General features: G+C 37.0%; 1 protein-coding gene across 1 annotated transcript; it reads left to right on the top strand.

The window, feature by feature from the left end:
• Positions 1-27,880, top strand: kitlga (kit ligand a). Its single transcript, XM_063479110.1, has 10 exons — positions 1-291; positions 15,407-15,517; positions 16,040-16,096; positions 16,897-17,049; positions 17,657-17,837; positions 21,010-21,063; positions 21,840-21,937; positions 22,144-22,247; positions 24,482-24,545; positions 24,644-27,880. Exons 1-9 carry the CDS (start codon positions 277-279, stop codon positions 24,510-24,512), a joined length of 804 nt encoding a protein of 267 aa, XP_063335180.1. The 5' UTR covers positions 1-276; the 3' UTR covers positions 24,513-24,545; positions 24,644-27,880.

The following is a 27,880-nucleotide window of genomic DNA, read 5'->3' on the forward strand; positions in this document are numbered from 1 at the left end:
TCTTGTGCTGCAAGCGCTCAGTGTCTGGATCTATGTTGTAGATAGCTGGGCTATATGCCACACATTATTAGCCTAGAGGCTGCACATTTTAAAAGTTAAATATCACGTTGTTTTGCCGATCTTCTCCTTTTGGGCTTTTCCTTTTCTCCTCCACTTGGATACCGCTGACTTAGGCATTGGATATGTGCACACAGGATGATGACAACCCCTTTCCTCCCCGTAGAAGTAAAATAAAATAGGCTTTCGGACACACTGGATTTGCTCCTGTCATTCCATATGAAGAAGTCAAAAGTAAGTAGATGTTTTTTTTTTTTTGTCTGTTCGTTGGTTTTCCGGAATACATTGTTTAATCTGCGGCTTACGCAGCGGGACTTGTTTCTCCTGCTCTCGAGTAACCGGAAAACCGTATAGATCTGGCACGATTTTTATTTGTAACAAGTTTGCGTTGTATTTGAATAAACCGAGGGGACGTGTTTCCGACTAATTACAGGATATAAGTGACAGCGGGATCAAGTCGTCTGGGTCCCGCTTCTTTCCTCCCTTTGACGCTGTGATGTGGCTTGATTTGGTTGCCAAGTGGCAAACCTGATTTCCTCCTTAAAGTTATGTTTGCTAAAAATGTTCCACCTGTGCACACTGTATGATGATTGTGGCACATTTGCGTCTTCCTTATTTCGCTGGAGGAGCAGCGTCCTCACTGCACCCCGATTAGTAAGTTTAACCACACCGCCCTGTCACTTCAGCCCTCACTTCTGAGAACGGTTTGCGCCGTGCGTAACTATCCAGTGCTAACTGTTAAAATGATTGCACTGATGTGTGAAGCGCATGGTGGTTAAGTAATTTTCAACCTGTAGGTTAGAGTTTATGATTGCTGCATGCACACCTTCGTAAATGGACGGTGTTTCCGTTTGAGTTGTAGTTTATAGAGTAACACTACTTTACTCAGTGAGAATGGTGATGCTTGCAGAATTACACGGCTTGATGTTGAGGCCATATTTTATCCACCTCGCCAGGCTGACACAAATCACTAGCAGGTAAATTAAGCCGAGGTTAATAAGGTGCAATGCAGGACAGCGTGCCACTGTATTTCTTTATGTGTGCATATGTCAGTGGCTCTTTGCTTGTTTTCTGGTAATTGATATGCTCTTTTATCTGCCGTTTTTCCATGGACTGCAGGTTATTCATCAGCCTGCTTTATGTGCGCTGCGAGGCCACTTCGAGCTCCGTCTGCGAGCCTTGACACTGTAGTCTCTGACCTATGACTTGGCTGATTGAAAACTGTAGGCTACAAGCAGAAGACTAAATGCACAGTTTAACATCACCATTACATTTGGCAAATCAGTGAATTTCTATTTAATTTCGGCGTTTTACCAATCTGTCATTTTTATTCCCGCGGTGAAAGGTTTGAGCCTCCAAATCTATACCGGCAGGTCCTCACCTGAGCACAAGCAACTGCTTTAGGCAAAATGTTAAAATTTTATCTAAATTGAAGCCCGTTTCCGTCGTTGGAAACCATGCATATATCTTGACGTTAGAAAGTCTGCTGCATGAAATGGAAAGAAATTAGTTTGCGTATCTGCGTGCTGCGCCTGTTAGCTAAACTAAACATAGGAAGGTTTAACCTAAATCTCATCTCTAGGCTGTGTAACTGAACCCTGTGCATTTCAGGTTTTTGACTAATCTTAGCCTCACTCTGCTTGGCAGCTTAAGCCCATATTAATGACTAAATCAGATTAAAAAAATAAATAAATCAAAGGACATGAAACACGTCAATATGGATATACCAGGGTGTGTACGTGTATGTCCATGCATAAGGGAAGTCTTTGAAGTTTCGCAGACTAAGGCTGGGCATGTCTGCCACAGTTAATCTCATTCTGAGCAGTTTCCTTTATTCTTTTTTTTAATGAAGTTATACAGTAAGTTGTTCTGTGTGGTTGCCTGCAATAAAGGACACCTTCCATCTTTTCTTCATGTACTGATATTGCAGCAGTTTGAGGTGTGCTCCTCTGTTATCAGAAGAGGAAAATAAAATAAACATTTTATTTATTTTATTTAGATGTATCAAATCTGTTGAAAAAATGAAATATTTCTGGTATTCCTTGGCGATGGAGAGCTCCTTGTTTATTCCTCTCATAATTTTCATGAACGTTAGGGCATGTAGCAATAGATTAGTATATGTTTCAAATGCACTCTAATAAAGGTGTCATTTGTCAGAGATTTTTGAATAAACTCGAGCATTCATAAAAACAAGCTATGGCACACAAATGTGGGGAAACAAGCATGAGTGCTGGCTTGTTGCATCACACCACAGAACATTTGGCACCAGTAGGGAGCGCTAGTTTTCTGATGCCAGCCACGCAGGGCTTTGAGCTGTGTGAGGTTTAGAGAGACATCATGTATCTGGTCTCCTGTGCCCTTCCTGACACACGAAGGAATTTAGCTTTTTACTGTTAATTCAGCAGAAAGATTGAAAGATTCAAGCAAAACATTCAGACAGCTAAGATTTTGACAAGTCATCTTGTCAGCTCCCTGCTCCTCCAAAGATCCCTGTGATGTTTTACAGTCTGCTCTCTGTATACTGACTGTGTTGTTTGCCCAAATTAAACATTTCAATCCAAATAAAGTGACACAAGGCAGGTGAAGAGGCACTGGAGTATTTCAGCACCAGGATAATTTAGACACACACATGGTTTGGCTATTGGAGCCAAGTCCAGCACAGGCTGTAAATCCAAAGGCCCACAGCTCACATAATCCAGGCTCAGTTTCCTTCTACTTTATTGTTGTGGCCTCTGGCCTGCTGAGGACCAGCACGCAATCGAATCCCTCAAGTAAACTAAATTTTTCTCTTTTGTTTTTGTTTTTTTTGATGTGCAGGAAATATAAACTTGAAGGTTCTGACTTGAAGACAAATCACAAAATCGAATGACAGGCCTCTCTGAATAATTAGATTTGTGTCATGTTCCAGAAGGCATGCTGCAGGTAGGCGTTGCAGCAAAGTGGGTGTTAATGTGTCAGAATTACACTCTCCAGTAATCACAGCTGAATGAATTAGTTAACAATGAGATTATATTAACAGCAGGAAAGGAAACACAAAGCATTAAATTAGAGCCTGCATGCTGGGCTGTGTGAAACCCATTCAATGCATAACGAGGTGTTGCTGCTGTTGCATGACATATTTAGTGCTTTGAGATGCTTATGGCTTTTTAGAAACCGCACTAGACTATATTAAAGTCAACACTAGTTTCCACTGGCTCTTTCACATTCATTAACATCAGCAGCTCGAGGGAATTTATGCCACCTATGAAGATAAAGCATTAAACCAGTGAAATTCCCAGGTAGGCTGCCAGTTATGTTAGCTAATGTCTTGTTAAACACATGAGCAGCTCACGCTACTGATGAGTGTCTGTTTGTCAGTGCTACATATCAAGTCGACCCTATGACTCACATTTTAATCACAGCCCATGCGTCACTGCATATCTATCCACACGTTATTTGCTTTGTTGTGAATGAGACTCATCATTGCTGAATTTTTATTTGGCATTTTAACTGAACGTATCTAAATGCTTGGATAGTTTTTCAGATAGTCGTCCTGTCAGGTTTATTTTTTAACTGTTGCACCATTACATTGATTAGATTTATTGGCGATCATTTCCCACCTGCTCTTCTGTAACACAATCTGAATGCCTTTAAGTTTAGAATAAAGTTCTGTGTGCTGTGGTTTATTTGACAGCAAGAATTAACCAGTTTATGAGCACGCTGGTCTCTACAGTAACTTGTGATGATTGAGCCACCTAACTCGAGGTTGCATGGGATTGGAGAGGTTTATTTATCTTAAGGATCACATGTTATTGGTGAAAATGAAAATGAATCCGCTTTGGTTGTTATTTTGTTTTTATGCCCTGTGGGAAATGTTTGAATAATTGATTCTGAGTATAACTGAAATTGCTTCATATCAGAGTATTAGTGGTTAAAGATTGATATTGCAAACATGTTTAATCTCATCATAGCCCAATGAAATGAAACCTCAATCAGGGGACATTCATAGAACTGAAGGACCAATTTCAAGGTCTTTTGTGAAGAAGAGGAAATAGCCAAAAGCAGTGTTTTAGCAGACAAAGCTTGCACAGTTCAGCAACTGTGAAAATTAAAGCAGACAGAGCTGATGTTCAGTTGCAAAATGCTCACCCCATATGCACCATCCAGGTCCAAACAGGAGGAATTCAGTACTTCCTAGAATTTAAACCTTTTTTCAAGAACCAAAAACTGCTGGAGCCAAAAAAGAAATGCTTGTTCTCTCAAAATGATTTCTTCCACCTATAAAAACCATTCAGAACATCAGCAATATTGAAGGGAATGTATAGGAGCTAAACATACAGCTATTAGATGACTACCAAACCTATGTTTTATTAGCGTGTGTGTGCGTGTTTTTTCTTTGTTTGCAAAGTGCTATATTTTGCTCTACAGCTCTGTGTAATTATGGTCTTAAATGGTGACTTTGCCCTTGTGGAAAAAGATTTGTAAAGCAACACCATAAAAGCAACACTGCAAACCTGGATTGAATTACAGGATTTTCTTCTGTCACAGAGCCCAGGCCTCGTGTCTGAGCGTTTGATGTCTTATTTCTGCAGGAACAAGACATTCAGTGTCCTGTCCCAGATTCACCAAAGGCCTTGTTTTTATCCCCTGTCTAACCTAACTCTCCCATGAAGGGCACATGTCTTTGAGTGCAATATTTTGCTAGAAAGGTGCCTGTGTCTATACCTGTTTGAAAATCATTCTTGACTTCAGTGATGTTTGGGATACAGAACCGCAGAGCTCTTCTCTTCCAGTCATCTTTTATGTGTCAGATGACCTTAAGTATGTTTGTCTTTATGCAAGAGTGTAGAAGACCTTTCACAAAGTGCTCATAAAGCCAGCAAGGAGAAAGAAAACACGATTTAAGCAATTCCTGAGAGTTTAAAATCAATGTTTATAGAACTCTGATCCATTAACCACTTCATGCTGAGGTCTGTCAGTTAGGAATTCCTGCAGGCTGTTTTCTAACTGATGTGCAAGCCTGAAATGACTGGTTGGATCAGTTCAACGATTTATCAAACCTGGGTTTGGTCTCTATACAAAAGGCGCTGTGACTTGATGTCATGTGAATGCAAACATTATTGGGGAAATTACCATCACAAGGAAGAGGGTACATGACCAGAGCCAAGCAGATGGGTCTGTTCTGTAGATTGGCAAAATATTTTGAGCAGAAACCATAGGGATCTATTTGTCAGAAGCAATTAGTAGCAGTTAACATGGCCCTTTTTCATTTTCCCTCTGTAAAAGTCCAAAAATCTCAAATGATCCCTTATTTGCTGTTTAGTATAACGTATTGGACTGGTAAGTGTAGACTCGATGCACTGTGTGTGGCCTTGCAGGATTTATTCGTCTCAGAACTTTATTTCTCAACGAGAAGTTGAGTTTAAACAACTGCTTGGAGAGACATTTCTGCATCTCATTTTCTTATTTTAATGACTGCATGACTGATTTATAAACACGACCAATAAAGAGCAAGACAAAAGGTAAACAGTTGCAGCTTCCCAAAGAGGATTTTATGGGTTTTGCTGTGATTTATGTCATTAAATATGTCAAAGATTTGGTTTTGGAGTGTTTGGAGCAGAGAAATTGCAATTGAAATTTGAAAGTATTCCACAAATTTTTAGAACAGCAATCGATTTCTTTTGAAATATTAATAAATGATGAATGCTTTTGGTCTCACCACCACAGACTCTGTAATTCTGTTAAAATGTATGCCTGTTCCCACAGGGCAAAGTGTTTCAGAGTGGTTTCTGCTTTAGCCAAGAGACATAAGTGCATAGTGTGAATCAGCTATGGACCCACAGTACTTCTTATTAAAGGAACCTCTCCTTTCTTCACCTTCTTTAATCTGCTTGTTACAGTCTACAGTCAGGCAAAGTCAAAATCTGGTTGAGCTGGTGCTTTAAAGGTTTACATTTAGGGATTAAGGTTTCTCAAAGAGCATCTATAACATCATTTTAAGTACCTCCGTGAGCTTTGGATTTAACTCTTGTGCAATTTCTTTTGAAAGTAGTGAACTTCTCCTGCTGTCAGGTGACACCTCACAATTGTGAAGCTTATAATCTGTTACCTTTAAACTAGAGTTTATGTGTGGATTTAGTTGTTGCTGCGTCAAAGCAGGATTTTTAGTTAATATGGTTTCTGGGTTGTTTTTTTTCTGTTTTGTTTGTTTTTTGTTGTTGTTTTTTTGGAAAAAGCTTTCGCAGAATAAGTGAAAACACATCATCTGTTTTGTGGATTAGTTCATCTTTTCTCTGAAGAAATATCTCATATAATTAACACACTATTCATACTGTGGCTGCACATGTGTGTCCATTCTCTTTTAAGGACCTTCTTTCTTCATTTGAGAATGGCATCTTGCCTTGAACTCTTATAATTATGAGAAATTCAGTGTCCCTTATGAATACAGGCCCTTCAGATATTTTTACGAGCACAAATTATCCCATCACTGAGCATCTGTGGTATACATCTGATTCAGAACAATTGCTAGGGGGTATTAAGATGATGATGCTTTTTCACTCCCTCGTGTTTCCAATCCATTAGCTTGCAAGTTGAAGTTTCCACATGATCAGTTAGGACAACTGACACAGAATTTAAAGTCAGTGTTAGTCATCTGGGCTGTTTAAGAAACATAAATGAAATGTGTGTGGGTTTTGTCATATCCATTTTACTTTAAGGCTGACATGTTCTGTGGTGAACTTAAATTGTGGTTCAGGGAATGTCACTTTCAATTGCTGTCAGCTTTAATGTGACTAGTTTTGTGAATTTAACATTACATCCAAAACCCTTTTAAACCCCAAACTATTTGTTAAATTCCCACTTAACAAAGCTCAGTTTCTTTATTCTAAGGACTAAAATTAACAACCTTGAAAATATACAGCGACACCTAACATTTATACTTCTCCCATAAAATACTGTAAGCTGGAGAATGAATAAATCTTTTGAAGTCAAAAACCAACTGTTACTGATCCTGCCCTAAAGATCTGCAACTTCAACTCTGTTGAATGTAATCTAACACAAATAAAGTATAAAAATTGTGATCCATTAAGTCATAGCTTAAATCTTTAATGAATTAATTTGTCCCGTCCTTCTCTCCTCACCCCATGGGAGATGGATTCTCCTCCCTTAGCCTAATTCTGCCTGTTTTTCCTGTTAAAAAGGAGTTTTTCCTTCCCACTGTCACCAAGTGCTTGCTCATAGAGGGCAATCTGATTGTTCATTCTTTCTCTGTATTAATGTAGAATCTTTTCCTTACAATATAAGGCGCCTTGAGGCAACTGTTGTAGTGATTTTGGTTATATAAAATGAATTTAACCGAACTTAATATACCCTCAAAGGGTTGCGATTTACCAATAGATTCAGTCTGGACCAGGTTCAGCAGCCCCCAAGGATAACAGTAGCAACAAGATATCGATATGGCAAATATTCTCTTTTGAAGTCCAATTTTTAACTTTAATCTTAACTTTAAAGTTGCATTTCTGGTCATTAAGCATGTAAATAAAAATATCTGGATTCACCTCTTGTTTAGCAAAAGGAGATACAGTTGTGCAATCTCCAAGAAAGTTTATAATTCTTCAAGTTGTTGCCGAAATTTATTTCTGCAATTTCTCTACTATCGGGAAATTCCACGTTCGTACAACACAGACCCTTGCCTCCAGCTCATTTGCATTTGTGGTATTTGCCACAGGATTGCCAGTGCATTAACACTGAAAGATGCATGAGCAGCCCAATGCAGACTAGGGCCCGGCCACAAGGCGATCATTTTTTGGCACGTTGTGTTCAGTGGTTAGCAACAAAACCAAAAGCTAAACTACACTGGAATTTTTTTTTAAAACAAAAGGAGCCAACATACTTTCCCACTTTCCCAAATAATAAAGTAAGAATAAACTACAATTGGAAACCTAAATCTTTTGTTAAAAATCTATTTCTTTTAATTGAAGAATTGTATACTGTCTGTAATTCATACTGTCAGCTGAACATTTCTGTCTGTGCAGTTCAGTATGCAACAGTCATAATGTCTGAGGAGAGAGCATTTGTTATCTTTTAGTCATTGGAAAATATGTCTGTACCTCTATCTCAGTCATGGTTGAATTCTCTGCCTCACACTGTAATCGAAATATACTTCCTTGTTCCTGTTAGACTGCTTTTTAACAGCATCAAGTACAGGGCACCCTTCAACGAAGCTGTTGATCTACTTGCGTGAAAGTATCTGAATCTGATAAACTGATCTACCATAAACCGGTTACCATAAGACTAACAACTATGGACCACCAATACACATATTCGAGAATGAACCACAAGTTCAAAATATTATGATTGTTTTTTTTATGAGGAAAATGTTGTACAAATTTAGCAAAGCTTTTGGTGAGAAGGTGCGAAATATATCACCTACATCTGTAAGATGATCTGAAAAAATGCACAGTTGCACAACTCAAGATTCTTCCCTGTTGGCCAGGAAAAATTCCCCTTCTTCAGTAAGTGCATATTAACCAGATCTGTCTAACCCCTTGTTTGTTGATAAGCGGCTATATAAAGGGATTGTAAGAGTATCATAAAACACATTTTTTTCCCACTCTTTTCCTTTCCAACAAAAACATTGTAGAGTACACAGCACCATTTTATCCTTTTCCTCCCTTTTTGAATTTTTTTTCACAGTAGCAAGATGCAATTTCCTGCTGGACACAAACGGTGCACTATAATTGCAATTAAAAGTATGCATTGTTTAGTTCAACATCTCCTCTATTAAGCATGTAGCATTCAAGGAATGTCCTATTTAGTCAATTAACAAGCCTGTTTTGACATTTAAAATTATAGCTTTGACTGTAAAATAAATAAACAATAAATAAATTGTGTGATCAGTAAGTTACCATAATGGGAGCCTTAATTCTTCATGCACATGCTCGTATGTTTGGACAAGTCTTAGCGACAGTAGTCTGATTTGGCCACTGCTCTGTCGTGTCATACCACAATAAGTCTGGATAGACTTTTGCCCTAAAAATGACATTAACAGCAGACACTTAACTGTCTCCAAAAGACACCTGCGGATTGGCTTTTCCTCTGTGTTACCTTTTAATTTCCTAGCAAGATCATTATTTGTGTTTTCACCATTAAAGCATTTAATCTGCTCCAGATCAATCATACGTTGATGCTATTTGGTTAAAAGGACTGAAACATTTGGTGCACTCTCATCTCTGAAACCTACTGTTTAACGCAGCAGGGGATGTCTAATTTCTACCTAAATGTTGGCAAGGTGTGATCTCATTAGACATTTGAATAGGTTTGTTTGTTTCCTGTTTTTCTCAACAACATATGCTTCATGGCACACACAACAAAACAAATTGTTTTCATGTTGTATTAAATGAGCCATTTCTCTGAAAATCTGTCATTAGCTATCGCTACTTGTTTGTTGTGGCCATAGTAGTTTAATTGATCTCAGCTGCTGGTAATAAATTGGCCTCTGGAGACCACCTTTCTGTGTGAGATTATTGTATGTTTTTAATTAAAAAGTAAGCCATCAGACATAGTTAACAGATCGAGTAATTTTTTATCTTCTAAGCTATTCAAAGTATTTAGCTGTTAGCTGTTAGCTGTTTATTTGTAGGGCTATACCAGTCAAGTCAACTGGGTTAATAGCCCTATATAACAAATTAGGGTTTTTATAGATCCACATTAAATCAGTGTCAATAAAATTCACCGTTTACTCAACAAGTTATGTCTCTTCGTGTATAGGATACAGTTTCATTTTGTGACAAAATAGCTATACTTTATTTAGCGGATTGTGCACTAGCCATAATCTTTGATATATTTTTCTTTTTCTTTTTTTCTTTTTAAATTTAATCTTTAAATCATTCTGCTTCTCATTTCAACAGTGTAGCTGATATTTAATTATAGGAAAAGAGTTTATCTGAATGGGTACCGAGACAAAAATGTAGAGTACTTTGGGCTGTCAAGTTGAACAGGAAGGAAAATATTCCCCGAAACCCAGATGTCTGACAGTTATCCACTCAAGACAAATGTCGCTTGTAAATGTGTCAGACTTAGTTAAGGAAACAGTTTTTACTCTTTATACCTTAAGGTGAATTTATAAATTTATTAGTTCCATTTGTACAGCAGTTAGAATTTCTCAATGAATCTCTAAAGTCGTATCTGTTTTTTGAGGTCAAAAAAACCAGAGCTCCAGAATAATGAACTCTCTCTTTTGTGCACTAAGAGCTTAAATATTAACATGGAAATTTGACTACACTACTTCCTGATGAGTTGAATCAGGAAGAGAACGAGCTGGTAGTAATTAACATATTCTTTGACAAAAAGACAAGAAAAAAAACACAAAACACATTTAAAGGTTTAAAAAATTCCAGGGTATTCATTGGAAACCCTCAGTTAACTTGAACCTGGATCAACTCAAGAACATCTGGACAGAAACAGCAGCCTGGTGTTTTCCCTCCCCATCCTTCATCATCTGGTCTGTTTTAATCCTCATTGAAAAACATGGGAACTAATGACTAATGGCAAAATTCAAAACAGTGATGTAGGCAAAAGATTATGAGAAATGTCCATCTATCTGACACAACAGGCTGCATGTTGCCATGGTAGACTAATGTCATGCAAGGTACTGTGCTCTGCTTTTATGAGATTACGTGGATAAGAGGGCCACGAGCCCGGCAGTCTGGAGAGCCTGTTCAGCTAATTAGGCATCGGGTTCAAAGTGGTGATGGAAAATCAGACGGGATAATCATTATCTGCATCATTATAATGAAAACAGAAAACAGGCTTTCAGCAGGCCTCAAGAACTGTGATGCACCTGATGATGGAGAACAGGGCTTTAGTTTGGAGGCTTGTGAACTAATATTCAATGATTTTGGTTCTGATAATGCTACTATTACTACTACTGGTTGTAAAGTGTCAGACAGAAAAATGCAATTTTGTGCATGGGAGACACTTTCATCTCCTGTTAGCGCAGCTGTGTCCTCTGTCTGAAAGTCATTCAGAAAGCATCAGGGAAATGTTCAGATGACCGAGTTCGAGTAAGTCAAAGTGCTGTCGGTACTGAAGCCTTGTTGTTTATTGATATGTTTGGCCTGAGCTGTGTTGGGAATCCCGGAGCCTTTCTGGAACTTTTAGAAACAAGATCTGTTTGTTTTTTTGATGTGTATTATTTTAACAAGATAGTTCCCATATATTTTTATTGTTGAAATTAGACAGCTCACGATAAGATACAGTTGTGTAAAAATATGGTGTATATGCTATCATGTGACAACATGATACTATTTACATTTACATTTTACATGGATGTCAAATTACACTGATAGTCTTAGGAATGTTTCCACTATCATGCACTGTAAAAATAACTTTTGGTCAGAGTGCATAAATTACAGTCACTCTCTTTGCAAATTGTACATTTAGAGGACTTAGATTTCCATAACTGTACCGTCTTCAAGTAAAATAGAACTTATTGCAGCAGTATTGTGCACCAACTGATTTCTACACACAGCTTTACAAATTCCCAGTATCTTTATATTATTTTCTTCAAAGTACCCATATAGTAGCAATAATTGTTGCAATGTTGTCCCACACAGTTGCTACTTGGTGAAATAAATGATTTCTATGTTTTACAAAACAAGGTTTTAACAGTGAAAATTGTTGAAAAGTGAAGCTAAAACTCAGTGTCGTTCTTGTCGCACAGCATTTCTTCAATTGTGTTTTTTTTTTAACATTGTGTCCTTGCGTAAGTCTGTACCTCCTTCCTGTGTTGCCAACACACAAAAGTAAGTCAACAGCTGTTTTGATCCAACAGCAGAAATCTAAACAGGTTTGCGTCCGTTGTTATTTTTTGTTTGAAATGTTTAATGGTAGGTCTGCTCTTAAACCTCTGCTGAATAAAAATCAAAATGATAGAGAATTATACAACAAATATGAATGGGAATTCTAAACTACAGTTTGGGTTCTTTTTTTCTCCTGTCAGTACAGAAGTAACATATGAATGGTTTTCCTAATCCAGGAAGACAGATCAGCCTTGGAGCAAAGAAACAATTAATTATACTTTGGTAGTAATCCAGATCTAGGAGTCCTGCCATTTGATTTTTTTCTTCTTCTTTTTTTTTCTTTTTTCCTTTTAACCAATTACATAATCTGATTATACTGACTCAGTCAATAAAAGAAAATGTTAAATAATGTTTTGTTTTAATACTTAAATTCTGTATTTTCTGGCCACTCTCAAAAGGCCATCATCATATTCTATTTCAAGTATTCAATTTCTATGTTAAGTAAACCTTTTCATAGAATAATATGATATAAAACTAAAAACCTCTTGGATAGTGATAGGATCTGCACTAATTATACAGAAATGTCAGGTCTCTACCTAAAATTGAAGCAGTTGTCCTATTCCCCTCATCAGCCCAATCTAACCATAAATCTTATGAAGATTTGTTTCAGAAAGACACTTAACTTGCCAGCACCAAGAAGTTAATCGAGTTCTTTAACATGTTATACCCAGTCTAACATTGGTTGATTGGTTGTGCTCAGCTAATTTATTTCATGGGTTATGAATCTGTCTCATAAGGATCCTGGAATGGTGACTACATCCCCACCTGATGTGTTTTGCTGATGTTTTGTTTGTTTGTTTTCTGTTTTTTGTTGTATTTATTTATTATTATTTAGTTTTATTTGTTAGTATATTTGCATTTGCAAACATTCAGAAATTATAATGTTGATAATAGCAAACCAGTCACAGGAGGTCCACATGTGCACAACAGTTTAGCTGTTTACTAGCTTGATAGTGAAATGATAACATGTCTTCTGAATGTCCTTAATGACCAAACATAATTAGCACATTTTTTCTTAATAATCTTTCCACTGACTTAAATTTGATGGGATGCTTTCTAGTCTGTGTGAAGTCTCAGGGGTTTTTTTTTAATTACAGCATGAGCAACAACTGCACACTTGACACTCTGAATCATCTTTTAAAAAAATGTTTTTATATAGTGAGCATGTCCATTAAGCTATGTAAGCTTAAGCTATGTAAGAAATGTAAACAGACGGATATGGTGGCTTGAAGAGGAATTGTAAGGATTCTAGCCTGCTGAATTCATTGTAAGCCTGTAACTCCATACACTCAGGTACTGTAGCAAGTTTCTGCATGTAATCCATACTAAAGAAATTAGGGGCAGCCTGGACACTGGACATTAACCTAAAGGAGACAACAGATACACTTGTTTCTCGTTCATGAGCATCACTGTGCACACATTCTGTACAGACAGTATGTTAAAGACAAAAAACAAGAGTATTGGAGTGGTTTGAGATGTTGTGTGATAAACATCAGGTTTTGCTTTGCTGAAAAATCCCGACATTGTACTTTAGTTGTAGATAGGGAACTCTGTTTTTATTATCCCTCATTTGTTATACAAATATGGTTAGAGGTTAAAGATTGAGGCATAACTCATGAATTTAAGTGTCCAACAAACTTGCTTGTTTTTTATCCCCGACTTCCATTTAAAGACAATAGTTAGATGATACAAGCTACAAGGAATTGAATTACATTCCATCTGCCCTTTGCTGGCTCTTTTCCTTTAGCATTTCCTGATGTAGATGGATCATTGTTCCACTGGCTTCCTGTTGTGGCTTATTGTGACTTACATATAGTAACAGGAGGAACACTGGTGGCTTTGAAGATTTGAAAATTACTGATCTCAACCCCAGGCTGGCAGGGAAATGTAGATGGTCCAGGTCTGTGCCGCAGTTAGTTGTTGCAAAATAGTATGATCATCATTAACAATAGAACAAAATCTTGTTATAAAGGTTGCCAGATTAGACATGGCATAGTTCGCCTTGTGAAACACTTAAAATTTTATCCACCAAACAGCAAGTTCACATTGAAGGTTACTAATGTGTTTTTGGGCTCTCCTCCTTTTGGCCCCCATCTTTACTGAGAGGAGAATTAGGGATCCATTGCATAAGAAGCAGGTCAGCCAAAAGACTGCAAGCTGTCTCTTCACGAGCCTGAGAGTAACTTTGAGAAGCTATGCGAGACATATGTTTTTAAGAACAAATATCTCCTTTAAATGGCAGCACTCTGTTTCTAATCACTTTAACACTTGGCAAGTAGCAATATGACAAAAAGGGATATTATCCAAAGGATGTAAATTTTAAAGGGTTAACGTATGGCATCTGATATCTTCTATTTAAGTACACAAATTTAATATAATTAATCACAGTCAGACCTGATATAAGTGTTCTGATGCTTGTTGGGGTTTTTTGGTGTGTGTGTGTGTGTGTGTCTTTTTTAATAACACCAGATCAAATGTTACAACACAATATTGGGTATGATATTCAGGAAATGTAATACATTTACATTTACTTGTTTCTTGCATGGAATCAGAAGTAATTCATTGTGTTATTTGTTATGTAGCTGTTATCTTTTACAATTTTGCCTTAAACAGCCTCAAAATAATACTTCAAGACTTTTAAAGTAGCTCTTTCTCTCATTTCTGGCTACCCATATGATCTACCTCGACCTGACGAGACCATAAAAATATTAAAACATGTAGTAAGACAATGACAACAAAAATCCCTTGTCATTGAAAAATAAAAATAACATCTAGTACTGTGTCATTACCCAACTCTGTTCCAGCATGGCAGAGAATCTACTTCTTTTTTTCACTTCACTAGAAGTTAAAGCAGAGCCAGGAACTAAAATACTCTTACAACTGAAGCAACTGCCAGTTAAAACAGAAGGCAAGTGGAAACTGAAAGCAGTCCTCTGAGTAAGGATTCTGTTAGTCATCTTATCAGACTCTTTATTGCATTCTTTAAGACCTTTGCGTAGATTTAAGACATAACTTGAATTGGTTTTCCAGAACAAAGACAGTACTGATAATTTATCCAACATTGCAGGTGTGACATTACACGTCCTTGTAAAATGCTTTGATGTGTCTCCACCATAAAGACTAGCCAGTAAGAATAGTACTCAACACAGCATTGGCAATACACATTTATTATATGGCTGTAAAATTGTCCTATTTCATTGCCAATTGTATTTCTTGCTGACTTCTATAACAGAAAACGCATCTTTGTGCAAGTAATGGCCAAAGGCTTGGGAGGCCGGGTTCTTAAGCATGGAAACACCAACAACTCTAAATCTTGGAAAGTTGCAGGAACAGCTGCAAAATCCACTCTTTATGTTCTTAATCTGATTTAGTGTGACTTTTTTTCTTTTGTTTTTTAGGTGCAGTGAAACTCTAATCTAATGTCTCACATGGGATTCTGATCATAAATGGCTTTTTATGTTGAAGATGTAACTAATTGCCAAAACATGTTTGTCCCTTCTGACCTGCAGAGTTGGATACACGTCTGTGTCCATTTCCTGCTGTTCATTACGCTTGGGGTGCATTCAGATAGACTTAACGTCAACCCAGTGACCAATGACATCGCTAAACTCTCCACTTTGGTAAGAGAAACACTGCAATTAAATTGTATTGAAAAATTCTAAATTAAATGTCTATTCTGGTATGTTATACATGGCAGGCTACCACTGAACAATCTACAGCTATTATAGCTATTAAAATATAGTCAAATGAACACACAAAGCACAATGCATAAGCATTAGAACGGTATTCAAACCAATGGCAGATCTTGAAAGTCTTAGGTCAAACACCTGCAAACACTGTATTTTTCCAGAGAGCCATATTTGATCACTGCTATCACTTAACCGTGTAATGTAAAAACTACCTGTTTATCTTTCTAGAATACATATTTTAAATAACTACTCGGCAACAGAGGAGAAAAAAGAAAGTTAGCACCTGAACACAGGTCTAACAGTAACAAAAAAGAAAGCTGTGTAGTTGTTTCACCAAGTCTTTGTGTTCATGGTTTCAATAATAGTAAATTCACAAATTTTCAAACTGAATGAAAATTCATGTTTTTATGATGTTGCCTGCAGTTTAATGTTATTGTACTTTCTTTTTTACAGAGACAAAATATTCCTAAAGATTACCTAATTCCTCTAGAGTACATTCCTAAAGAAGAGGTAAGATATTGTGACATCTTTCAATGAACAGGCAGTAACCAAATTTATGACAAATCTAGCAAACTGATAAGCACAAAAAAATGCTTTAATTGTCCTTGCATTTGACATTGTTACTTCAAAGAGGTGAACCAGGTTTATGGCCACTCTGAGTCATTTGGCATATTTGGATTGATTTTGGTGCGTCAGGATGGTGATAAAACAGCAATAAGATGGAACCAGTCTGCTATCAATTTGCAATTGGATTGGTTCAAATTGTTAATAACATAGAATCCTTTGTGATAATACAGCAATTAACTTTGATATGTGAACAAAAAGTGCAAAGTCTAGTCCCCTATTGCCACAGACTGCACTCAACGCCACACACTGACTCAGATTAATTGCAGTGCGTTAACAATCTGTGTTTATAAATTAGGCAGCAATTACTGGCAAACTTTCAACAGTCTGTCTGAGAATGATTACAGTCAGTTGGACCACAACTGTTTTGACATTGGTTGCTTCTTACCTATGTAATTACCTTCCCTTTGAAAGTGGTTACTCAGAGATTGAACGTGATGCATGCTCAACCTCTGGGTGACCAGCTGGTAACCGCAACTGCCACTTTTTCCTAGTTCCAAGGCTGCCATTTACGTTAGTATGACTGAGCCATAAGACGATGAACTCACTGACAATGATTACCTTTTTTGAGCTACATCCCCATGTCAAACTATCAGTAAACACATCAGCTATGCTGCTATGTTATGCCATGTATGTATCACACAGTTCATGCATTTCATATTGCATATGTGTTCCTTTTTTTCCAGGCTGGGATGTGTTGGATGAAATTAAATATCTTCTATTTGGAGGAAAGCTTAGTAAGGTTATCAGAAAAGTTTGGAAACGTTTCATCCAATAAAGAGAACATTAGCATATTCATCCAGATACTCCAAGAACAAAGGGTCCATATGCAGGATCTGGTAAGTTCATTGTTTACTGGTTATCTTTTGCATCACAGATCTAGCATCCATGACAAACAGTGTTGAAATGTGCATTATATATATTTGGATAATGTATATGAAAAACACATAATCAAAATATATAGTGGCCTAATTATTTAAATCTGAATGATTTTGAATGAAGTTATTTTTGGACTGCAAAAAAGAAAGAAAGAACGAAAGCATGCAAGCCTCAGGTATGCATTCAGTCACATGATTTTCATTTAATATGGGTAGAAATGGGTTTTCAACATTTTGAAAAAGTTACCTATTCTCACAGGTATTACGCAGCATATAGTCTGTTTCAAATACGTGGTCGCTACTGGTTTAGGTTCAGAAAGTAGGAGTCATGATGCTTACTCTGTTAATTCACAAGCTATTCTCACACCAGCTTTGCAAGCGAGACATGACAGGCTGAAGAACACTGAATGTCTGAAATACATGAAGCATTTGCATAGTCATGCACTTTCATGTGATAATATGTAGAAAAGCGAAGATTGCATGTGTGTAGCAAATTAGAGATTTTTTTGGAAGGAAAAAAGAAATGAAATCAATGTATTTAATGAAAATTGTGTCTCTGTATTTCCAGAATGACATCATGCTTGATTTTGAGTGCCACTATAGAGAAGAGAGGTTTGACACCAACCAATACTTTGACTTCATCGAAGATTTACTCAGAGCTGCACAGAATAAAGAAGATGCACACGACTGTGATGTTCCTCCCTGTCCCACCTCACCATACCCACCATTAATAGACGAGTATTCAGAAGGTGAGTACTCTATATAACACTTTTATGTTGTTAGACATGTTCGTGTAATTTCATTAGTTTAAATGAAGAAAAACTAAATGGTTAATTGAGGTGTGAGATGTGTGAGATTTGTTGCTTTATTGCTGGATTCTTGTGCAAAGGTTGTATTGATTGCAGCATGTTTGTAGCTACTGTGCACTGGGTTTTGCAGAAAATTTACTATAAGGCCATTTGTGATATATAAATGTTTGCTCATTTGTGTTTGCCTTTAATTCGTGTTACAAAAAAAGGGTAGATCTTTTTTTGAGCCAGTGGTCAAATGTAAAGTCAGCATTTCCTCTTATAGATTCTTATTGATTAAAATAAAACAGAAGATTTAAAAAAAAAAAAAAGCACTGGGTCGAACTATTTGAACTAATATATCTCAGGTGTTTCTGCAAAAGTTCAGTTGTAACGCCTCCACAACAAGCTGCATGTTGCACACTCGTGTTCACTCCATCTGGAGTGTGATGCTTTAAGCCAAAGCACACTACAATAAATGACAAGACTGGCGAAATATCTATCAATCAGTCCAGCTTTTGTTGGACAAAGCTGATGTTTTTTAGGTAGTCTGGATTTCGCAATCTGAATTTGAATTCATCTTTTTTGCATTCTGCATGAAAAGAGTCAGCAAGGAAACAAAAAACAAAAAAATCTCAGGAGAGGATAATCATATTTTTCACATTTTAGTTTCACAGTTAAGATCACTTTGTAATGCACCTGATATTCTACATGTACCCTGAAAGATATGAATTTAAGATTTGCACAACATTTTTTATTTTATGAAGTTACCACTTTCTCTGTATCAACAATTTGCATTCATTAATGTTGAGAAAAATTTAAGAAGGTATAATCACTTGAAAGTAAAGAACACTGTTTAGTACTCATAAGTCAGGTAACAATAATAAAGAATAACAGAATAGGATTGCTTTTAATGATGATCAGTAACAAGCAGAAAGATTGTTTAATCACATTTTCATATAAGATATATTACGGTATATCATGATATATTGTGAAGTCAGTTTAATACTTAGCAACCAAAGGGCTACACAGCACGAGCGCGTCTAGAGGGGGAGGAGGGGGTGCCCACTGCCACTAAATAGGACCAGTGGTGGAATTGACATTTAATCAAGTGCTTATGTATTATTTTAGTGTACTTCATTTTGCCAAATCGAATATACAGAGCTGCACGCTGTGATGACTCCTTATGAATAAGGGAGCAGCTGAAAGAAGCATACAATTTAAATACTTCTATGTTATTCTCCCTTCGTCTTATACGTCACTGTATTTCTGGTACAATTGTACTTCATACAAATTATTCCAAAACTTTAGTTAAATATATATTACCTAAAATGAATAATTATCTAGTAATATATGGTACTATGTTAATATAGAGCTATCCAGCAGTGTATAAGTAATGAAAATTTGGACATTTATTCATTGCAGATGATTCAAAATATATGCAGATTAATCAGTCAGAAGATGGAATCAGTTCCACTTTATAATTACTTATATTGTAAATCTGTTTCTTGGACATATAATTCTATAATGTGGATCTTTGTTCTTACTAGAAAGCTGTCAAAGTAAGAAGACAGATATGAGCAGCAACAGAAGAAGCTGAGCGAAGTGGTTATAAAGTCATTTGCAGTCATTTCAAGTCTGCCGATTCTGACAGGAATGGAGTGACAACCTGTTTAAATTAATGAGTGAACCCTTCAAGTTTCATAGTCTGGCTGTTATTGCAAAATTATTTTCTTTGGACGTTGTTCAAAGAAGACAGTTTAAAACGTGTACTCTGACTTGTGTAACGTCTACTATTTCTTATAATCAAAGTAAATTTTTACAATTTTTTTACTGCAGAGAACTGTGAATTAAATAATTGACAGCTGCAGAGTACTTTAAAAAAATGTTTTTACACAGCCAGTTTAATGACTTAAAAAATGTCACAGTAAATGAATCCAGATAAGGGAAAGAGACCCTGGGTATGCTGAAGTTGCTTTGTAGTATAGGGCCCAGGAGAAAAGAAAGAATGACAGACGTCACAGCAGAGGACAAGAGGAGACTTGGGCTATTTATACTGCATGGCACACTAGGGCTGATCAGGAAAATAGGGAATAGCTTGGTACACAGGTAAGTCAAGGATAGCCAGGAAGGAAAACTAAATTCAAAACAAAAAAAAACTGCCAAAATAAAATACAAAGTAACAAAACAAGGAAACGTCTAACACAGAGAAGGAGACTTAACAGCAGATATAGGGAACACAGGGGAAGTGGGATAAACCCAAACTCAAGCACTTAAATCTACACAGACACTAGGAAACTACGAAGAACTAATACCAGATTACTCAGAGAAGTTTACACAAAATTAAAACTAAGCCTTGTCAAAGCCACAGGTGGAAATGAAACTTTAAAACTCTGAGAAATAATCCAAAAAAACGTTAATGTTATAACTATACTAACAAGAATATAAATTCACAAAAGAATCTAAACTAAGGACTGAGAACAATAAAACACACAAACCCGAGGCATAAGTTAAAGCTGTGGGAAAGCAGGCAGCTTTCAGAAACTAACCTTAACTCTTGAAAACGCCCTCCCAAAAAAATACATTTAAACCCTGAACATTTCCGTCACAAGTTCATTCCTGCTTGTAAAACTACAGCCACCCTCTTAGGAATATAGTGAAAAGGCTTTATTTGGGACAGACCTCTTGTGGCTGTTTGGAGAAGCTTTTAATCCACAAACCATTATTTCTTCACAAGAACTTTGCAAGATAAGAGCTGAAAAATGTTCTCAGCGGTCAGATGGCCCATAGAGACACGGCTGAGTCACAGGACCGAGGGAAGATGTCCCAAGGTAGCACATGTGAAAAGGAAGAAAAGAGCCGAAACCTGATTGTCTACACATTGAATACAGAGCAATCTTCCCAAGCGCTTGGCTTTTCTTTTGCGGAGTGGTCGGATGAGCTCTATTGTGCGTGTTTGAGGGGAGAGTAGAAAAAGTGGTGTTGAGGTGCCTTTTTAACACCTGACAATAAAATGTTGACACTCCTCTCTTCCCTTAATTTCCATCCCTTTATGTCACTTTTTCATTTGTCTTGTTGTGTTTTCTGGCAACTCTGAATCCATCTCTTTTGTGTTTTTCTGTTTATCCTTCAGAGTCCCCCACTCCCAGCAGTAATGGCCCACTGTGTCCAAATGACTGCAAAACAAGTAAGTCTGTGGATATTTCAGAGAAAAAAATGGGCTGCAAAACCAGTCCAGCTGGTGTGCCAAATGGGCAACAGTGTTTTTTCACTTTTGATATCAAGTAAGCCAGTGTCCTCAGAATGCTGTCACTTGACAAGCAGTGCTCTTTGGGGCAAATTCCTCATCATGTGCCTCATCTTGTCCTTTTAAATGTTTACCTGCCTACTCAGTTAAAACCCCTGCAGGGCTTTGCATCTTCACAAGTTGTCAGTGTTTTGAGTGACTGCATGTGGAAATGCACACAGAATGTACATTTCATTAAATACTGATTCATAAACATTCATTACAGTGTGAAGTGTAAGTGAATTGCAGAGTGGTTGTAGTAACACAACAGAAACACTGAAGTGTGTGTGTGTGTGTTTGGGGGGGGGGGGGGGGGGGAATCAAGAACATGGTGATATAATAAGTTTCTTTTTGTTTACTGTTGCTTTCCTAATAACCACATTAACCTCCAGAGAGATTAAATTTTAGTATTTTATTTGAATGGATGCTAAGAAAATCTTTGCACATTATCAGTAGTTTGTGCAGCAAAATGCTCTTTATGTTAAAGATAGTAAGAACTAAGAAATAAGGTGTGGTATAATATTTATTTGGTGATGATCTTTACTTTTCACAGTAAAAACAAAGAAAATTTAATTATCAAAAAAAGAGAAATCACTGAAGAAAAAGTCATAGTTTATTTATTAATATTTAATCATAGTTTAAGTAATTTTCAAGAGAATTTGTCCTTTTAATCCTAGGTCAGCAACAAAGACTCCTGCCTGAGGTGGTGGAGAGAAGCCTTCTCTCCTTACTCTTCATTCCACTTTTAGCCATCGTGTTCTTGCTTGTATGGAAGGTGAGCCAACCTTTGACCTCAAACACTAAGCAGAAGTACCTAAGAGATATGAGCCCATGAAAATGTCGAGAGATACAATAGTGCTTTGTTCTATTGAGTTTATGAGAGCTGGCGGCAGCCTTTCAACTTTGTGCCATTGTTCTACACACCTCGTTGATCCTTGTGGTGAACTTTGGAATTAAGAGGAATTTTTTAACCTGGCACAGGTCAGATCACGGAGGAACCAGGACGGTGTTCAACAGAATCCTGCAGAAGAAGGACTCACAGGAACAGAAGGGACTGCACCACTAGATACTGAAATATCAGAAAAGTGAGCTTTTTTTGTTTGTTTGTTTTTAATTTACAGGCAATGCAAATTTTCAGCAGTAAAATAATGCTCTGACTTCTTACTACAGCTGGATTAGTTGCTTAAAACTGATTGAGCAAGCAGTGTGTTAATTATGTACTATTTATTCACCTTTTTAATGGGAAAACAAAAGATCAACAGAGAAAAAAATATAAACAGAGATCAAAGGTATTACTTCAGGCATGAAAACTCTAAAATAGCAAATTTGCAGTGAAATATTGGAGGTGTGAGTTTTGTTAAAATTGTGAATTTAGTAGTAGAAAATGTTTTGTGTGTTTATCATTACAGTATTTTTAGGCCTAGGCTTTAGACTCGTATCAAATTCTGCTGCTACTTTACTTTTTACATTTCCTTCATATTCTCTCTTTTGTAAGTCCCCTGATTTCATAGAAATATTTCATAGAATATCATCACTGTGCAGTCAAGACTCTTTAAAGAAGGTCAATAGCCTAACTTTTGCCCAATGGCAAGAAACAAAAAATAATAAGTTATTATTTTAAATTAAAAAATAAATAACAAGGTAATTTTTCACCTAACTGTAGGGTGTCTTCCTCTCTCTTGTGCTCATATATATAGCCCCCATATTGCCACCCATATTAAAAAGTGTAGGAGACACCTCTGTGCTAGTCCTGAGTTGGCGTCACAACAATGTACTAAACATTCCACAGAGATTTTGGTTCATGACAGCACTGACATGACTGACACAGCACTGTTACTGCAAATATCCTGATTGCATTCCCATGATGAAAATCTCCACATCTCAAAGGTGCTCTATTGGATTGAGATCTGGTGGATATGGAGGCCATTTGAGTACACTGAACTCAGTGTCATGTTCATGCAACCAGCTTGAGACAATCTGAGCTTTGTGACATGGCGCATTATCCTGTTGGAAGCAGGCATCACAAGATGGGCACACTGTGGTTATAAAGGGATGAACATGGTCGCCAACAACACTCATGTAGACTGTTGTGTTTAAACAATGCTTAGTTGATACTAAGGGGCTCAAAGTGTGACAAGGAAATATGCTCCGCACCGGCAGTCCCCAACCTTTTTTGCGCTACAAACCGGTTTATGTCAATATTTTGACGGCCTTTAAGGTATCAGGGATAAATACAGCAAAATAAAACCAGTACCGGTACCAAAATAAAGATTTATTCATAATACACAGGAAAAGACCCAGGGAAACTGAGCTAACGATAAAAATTATTTTAAAAAATCAATAAAAATTCATAAAAACTCCGAAAACCATAAATTTCACACCCAAGCCTCAACTCTTGCGGCCCGGTTCAAACGACTCCGGTACGGGTCCGTGACCTGGGGTTTGGGGACCGCTGCTCCACACCATTGCACCGACACTTGTCTGAAACGCTCATACAAAGTCGGATGGATGCACACTTTCATGGTGATGAACCCAACTTCTGACTCTACCATCTTATTGTCTTATTGCCAAACCATCAGACAAGGAAACAATTTTCCTTGCGCTTTCCAGTTTTCGCCTGTGTGAATTGTGGCAGTTTGTTGTTCTTAGCTGACAGAAGATATGATCTTTGCAGGCCTCTGCTGCTGTAGCCATCTTCTTCAAATATGATGCTTCCTTGTTGTAACCTACCTAGCAACTGAAAGCAATCAGACCAATCTCCTCTGACTTCAACAAAACATTTTAACCAAGAGGACTGCCACTCACTGGATATTTTCTTTTCTCTTATTTTTGGACCATTTTCTGTAAACCCTAGAAGTGGTGGTTGTGTGGGGAAAATCCCAGCCAGCATGGCACCAACAAACATGCCACTTTCAAACTCATTTAAATCACCTTTTATTCTTATGCTTGGTTTAGCTTTCAGCAGGTCACCGTGACTGTGTCTAAATGCTTAAATGCATTAATTTGTTTCCATGTGATTGATTAATTTCCATTAGTTAACTTTGCCTGATAAAGTAGCTAGGAGGCGTATATATTCACATCATAGAAAAAGGTTTGAAGATATATATTTACTGCCAGGACTAGTAAAAAAAAATGACAAAAGTAGTTTTCCTACACTTTTCAAGCGTCTTGATTGCATTGCTCACGTTGTCCTACTGTACGAACCTTGACTCCTGTCATGTGAAAGCCATCTCTGTTGTTCTTGATGTCTTTTCTTGTTTGTTCTTCTGCTTCTTCTTTTTCTTTCACTGAAAGATAATGTCTGTCTGTTCAACTGCAGGAACATGCTGAACGTCATTGAAATAGTGTAAGGCTTCTGCATTTGGTGTTCTTCGGTGTATTTGGTAAGATTTTTGACATTGCTGTAAATAAGAGCAACTAACATTAGAGCAAATACATTTCAAAAAGCTCTAAAACCTCATCTCACTCTACTTTCTCACAGGGTTCTACCCTTTTCTCCTGTTGGTGTCCAAGGGTGAAAAGAAAACACGAAGCTGAATTCCATTGTGAGACCGTAGAGGCGAAAGGCCTGTTCATGACTGCTCTCCAGATTCACGATGGCATATTACATCACCAAGACTGTTCTGGTTTAATCACACACTTATATCATGTGGATAAGCTTGCCTTTCTTCTAAGACTGCATGCTTTTGAGAAAAAAGTGAGATATTTGCTGTTATAAACTCCTGTTCCACACTCATCCTTGGACTCTATGGCTCCGACTAATCATTCATCAGAATCTGCTGGATCGACAGATCTTTGGGGGAAAGCTATGTCTTTTTACCAGCGTGTCATTCAGTCTGGCTGTGTTTTTGGGCCTGCCGCTTCATTTTCAAGGAACATACCACAAGGTGACCAGTGTTATGCTGGTTATGTCTTGTATGAACTTAAGCCTGAATTACTACCTCCGGTGACCCTCATGTTAACCACACCTTCAACAGCTCCACAGTTTCCTCTGCCTCCAAGGTTTCCTTAAGATTAATAATGTTAATCTTTGTTGTTCCAAGATGTAGTCACATTATCTGCTTTAAGTACAGTATGTACCCATGGGGATATATGATGTATTTATTTATTGGTGGCAGCACTCAGTGGCTGCTGTTCATGCAACTATAATGTCTGAAGTTAAGTCATTTAAGAGCACCATTACTAAAGGGCCACACATTTAAAAAAGAAAAGAAAAAAGGTTCTGTATACTAACACATCGCAAACCCCAAAACATATTCCTCCTAAACAAGTGTCATTTTCTTATTGGTGTTGTTGTTGTTGTGCGTATATATAACTCGGGTGATTTAGAATGTGTGAGAACACATGTATACAGAATATGCTGCTTTGACTAACTTAGATCTAGACTGTTAAAATCTGCAATGACATTCTGCTAACAAGTATCAGGGATGACGTCTGTGGATTAATATTATTTGTTTTTTAATTTAAAGGTGAGTTTTTCAGAACATAGAAGACAGGCACATATAAGACAGCAATCGGCCTCCCTTAGCAAATGTTTTAGTTCAACAATGCCTTTATTTTTTACTTTACACACATCTATGTTTGCAAGGCAAAAACTGTTACATAAGAGATTTCTTGATGGCCATTCCTCAAAGGAAAAAAACACTAAATTGTTTGAGACAGAAACAGAAATATTCAACAAAGACCTTAGCATTTAGATTTTTATGATAAACTATCTTTCTTTTAAACTGTTCGTTCAAGGACCAAATGTAATCGTAAATCAGGCTCATCAAGTGTAGACTGTTCACTCATAAGGTTTCATCTGTTCTTGCTTACTTTGCCTTTCAATACTGCCAGAATTAGTGATGCACAGGAAAAGCACTCGTAGAAAATCTGATGAAATAGTAAGTGTATTTATCAAAATTAAAATGCTAATAAAGGTCAACAGATGATATGAGTTTTTAAAAATTGACAAAAATGCCCCTTACCTTTATAATCCACAAAGTTCTCCACATATTGAATTTTTTGCCTTAAAGTTGCGCCAACTTATCACAGTATTGAGGAAACGGGCAGCAGGGTTAAACTATTTAAAAAGGAAACTAATCTTCACAGCCTTGCCCAAAGACAAAGTAGGGAATCCAATAAATTATGATGGGTTGTAGTCAAGTAATTATGAATATTTTTAATGACAATCAATAAAGAGGTAGCAGTGTGATTAGGACACACTGACTGTGACCTTTCCCATCAGACACATACCTGACAATGACATAACTGGCAGGACACAAACATCAGTATCTATATCTAGTTTGAGTGTTTCTCTTACATATGTGGTCTTACATTGTCCATTCATGTTTTTGTGCCTTGTTTGGTTGGTGTGAGTGACTCGTGTGGAAATGTAAAAGCCCGTCCATGTTTCCGTGTTTTAGCAGAGTGGCGAGATCATTACAGGGCAGAGAAAAATAACAGACAGGAGTTCCAGTCTCTCTTCTTCTTTTATTTTTAACTGAGAGTTAAGTTCGTTTGACTTGTGCCCAGTAAAGATTTGGATCTAGGAAAGCAGTGTTTCAGAATGTGAAAACTAAAATGGCTGAACAAACTGCAGTGGTTTTAACTTTTCTGTCCACGTTACATTTTATCCTTTATATCCTATAGGAAACTTTTAATCTGGTAACTGCTTGTTTCCTGTGTATTTGGGACTATATGTTGGGAATTTTTTCATATAGGAGTAAAGAGTATATTGTGCAAAATTAAATATATGTTTTGTTTTGCTTTTTTTGTTTTTGTTTTTTTATGTATACCACATTGGTGTTCATATAGTTCAGATCAACTTTACCTTTCAGCATCAATAGCTGGAATTTTTTCGTGTGGTATTGTTTTTAGTGTTGAACTGCAAGAAAATGTTCAAAAATGCATTTTTGAGGAATGCTTTTGATCATGACAAATTTCCTGTGACATGTTCTTTATGGCGAGCCGAGTCTGTGTTAGGAAAAAGTATAACACTTTGGTGTCCGTGTAGTCTACACCAACAGTACTTTTTGAGGAAATATCTAAACTTGTGGTATGACAAAGTATTGCAATTTCAAAGTTTTCAGTCAGTTGCTTCCTTTCAAGGATGCATTTTTGAACCGTATTGAAGTATAATATCTATGGCAGTTTAGACCTGAGACTTTCTCTACAGTTACCTTTAGGTTGTGCTTCTCCACATGAAGACTATTACATGCAGTTTCCCATATTCTGACAGAGATACGGGCTTCTCTAGCCACAAATGAGCAAACAAGGTATACTATGTCAAAAGTTGCTTTTATACATGGTCTTTGAATATAATGAGCTGCAACAGGTCTAAGCTGTGAACAAAAAAAATAGGAAAAAAAAAAAAAAACATGGTCTCCCATTTTCCTGTCTATGCAAGAGCCAGAAGCAGCAGTATGTCTAATGCGGAGAAGCCAGAAAGTAAGCAATTTCTTGCATTAGTCAAGAGAATGACTGCCCTTTAATACTGTTCCTATGTGAGTCGTAATGTGTTCTGATGCATCCTGAACAGTCCTTTTGAGTGTGCGAGTCATTCAATCCATCTATCTTCAGTGAGTGAGTCAAATGGCTCTAGGCAGGAAATAAGTCTGGGTGCCAAAAAGCAAATGTTATTAATGCCTGGTTGGTATTCTGGGTGAAAACTCTACTGTATTCTGTATTTTTGTATAATTGTAAACAAACATATATGAAATATGAATAAAGTACATGT

Source organism: Pelmatolapia mariae, linkage group LG7 (assembly GCF_036321145.2).
Source record: "Pelmatolapia mariae isolate MD_Pm_ZW linkage group LG7, Pm_UMD_F_2, whole genome shotgun sequence".
Classification (NCBI taxonomy): domain Eukaryota; kingdom Metazoa; phylum Chordata; class Actinopteri; order Cichliformes; family Cichlidae; genus Pelmatolapia; species Pelmatolapia mariae.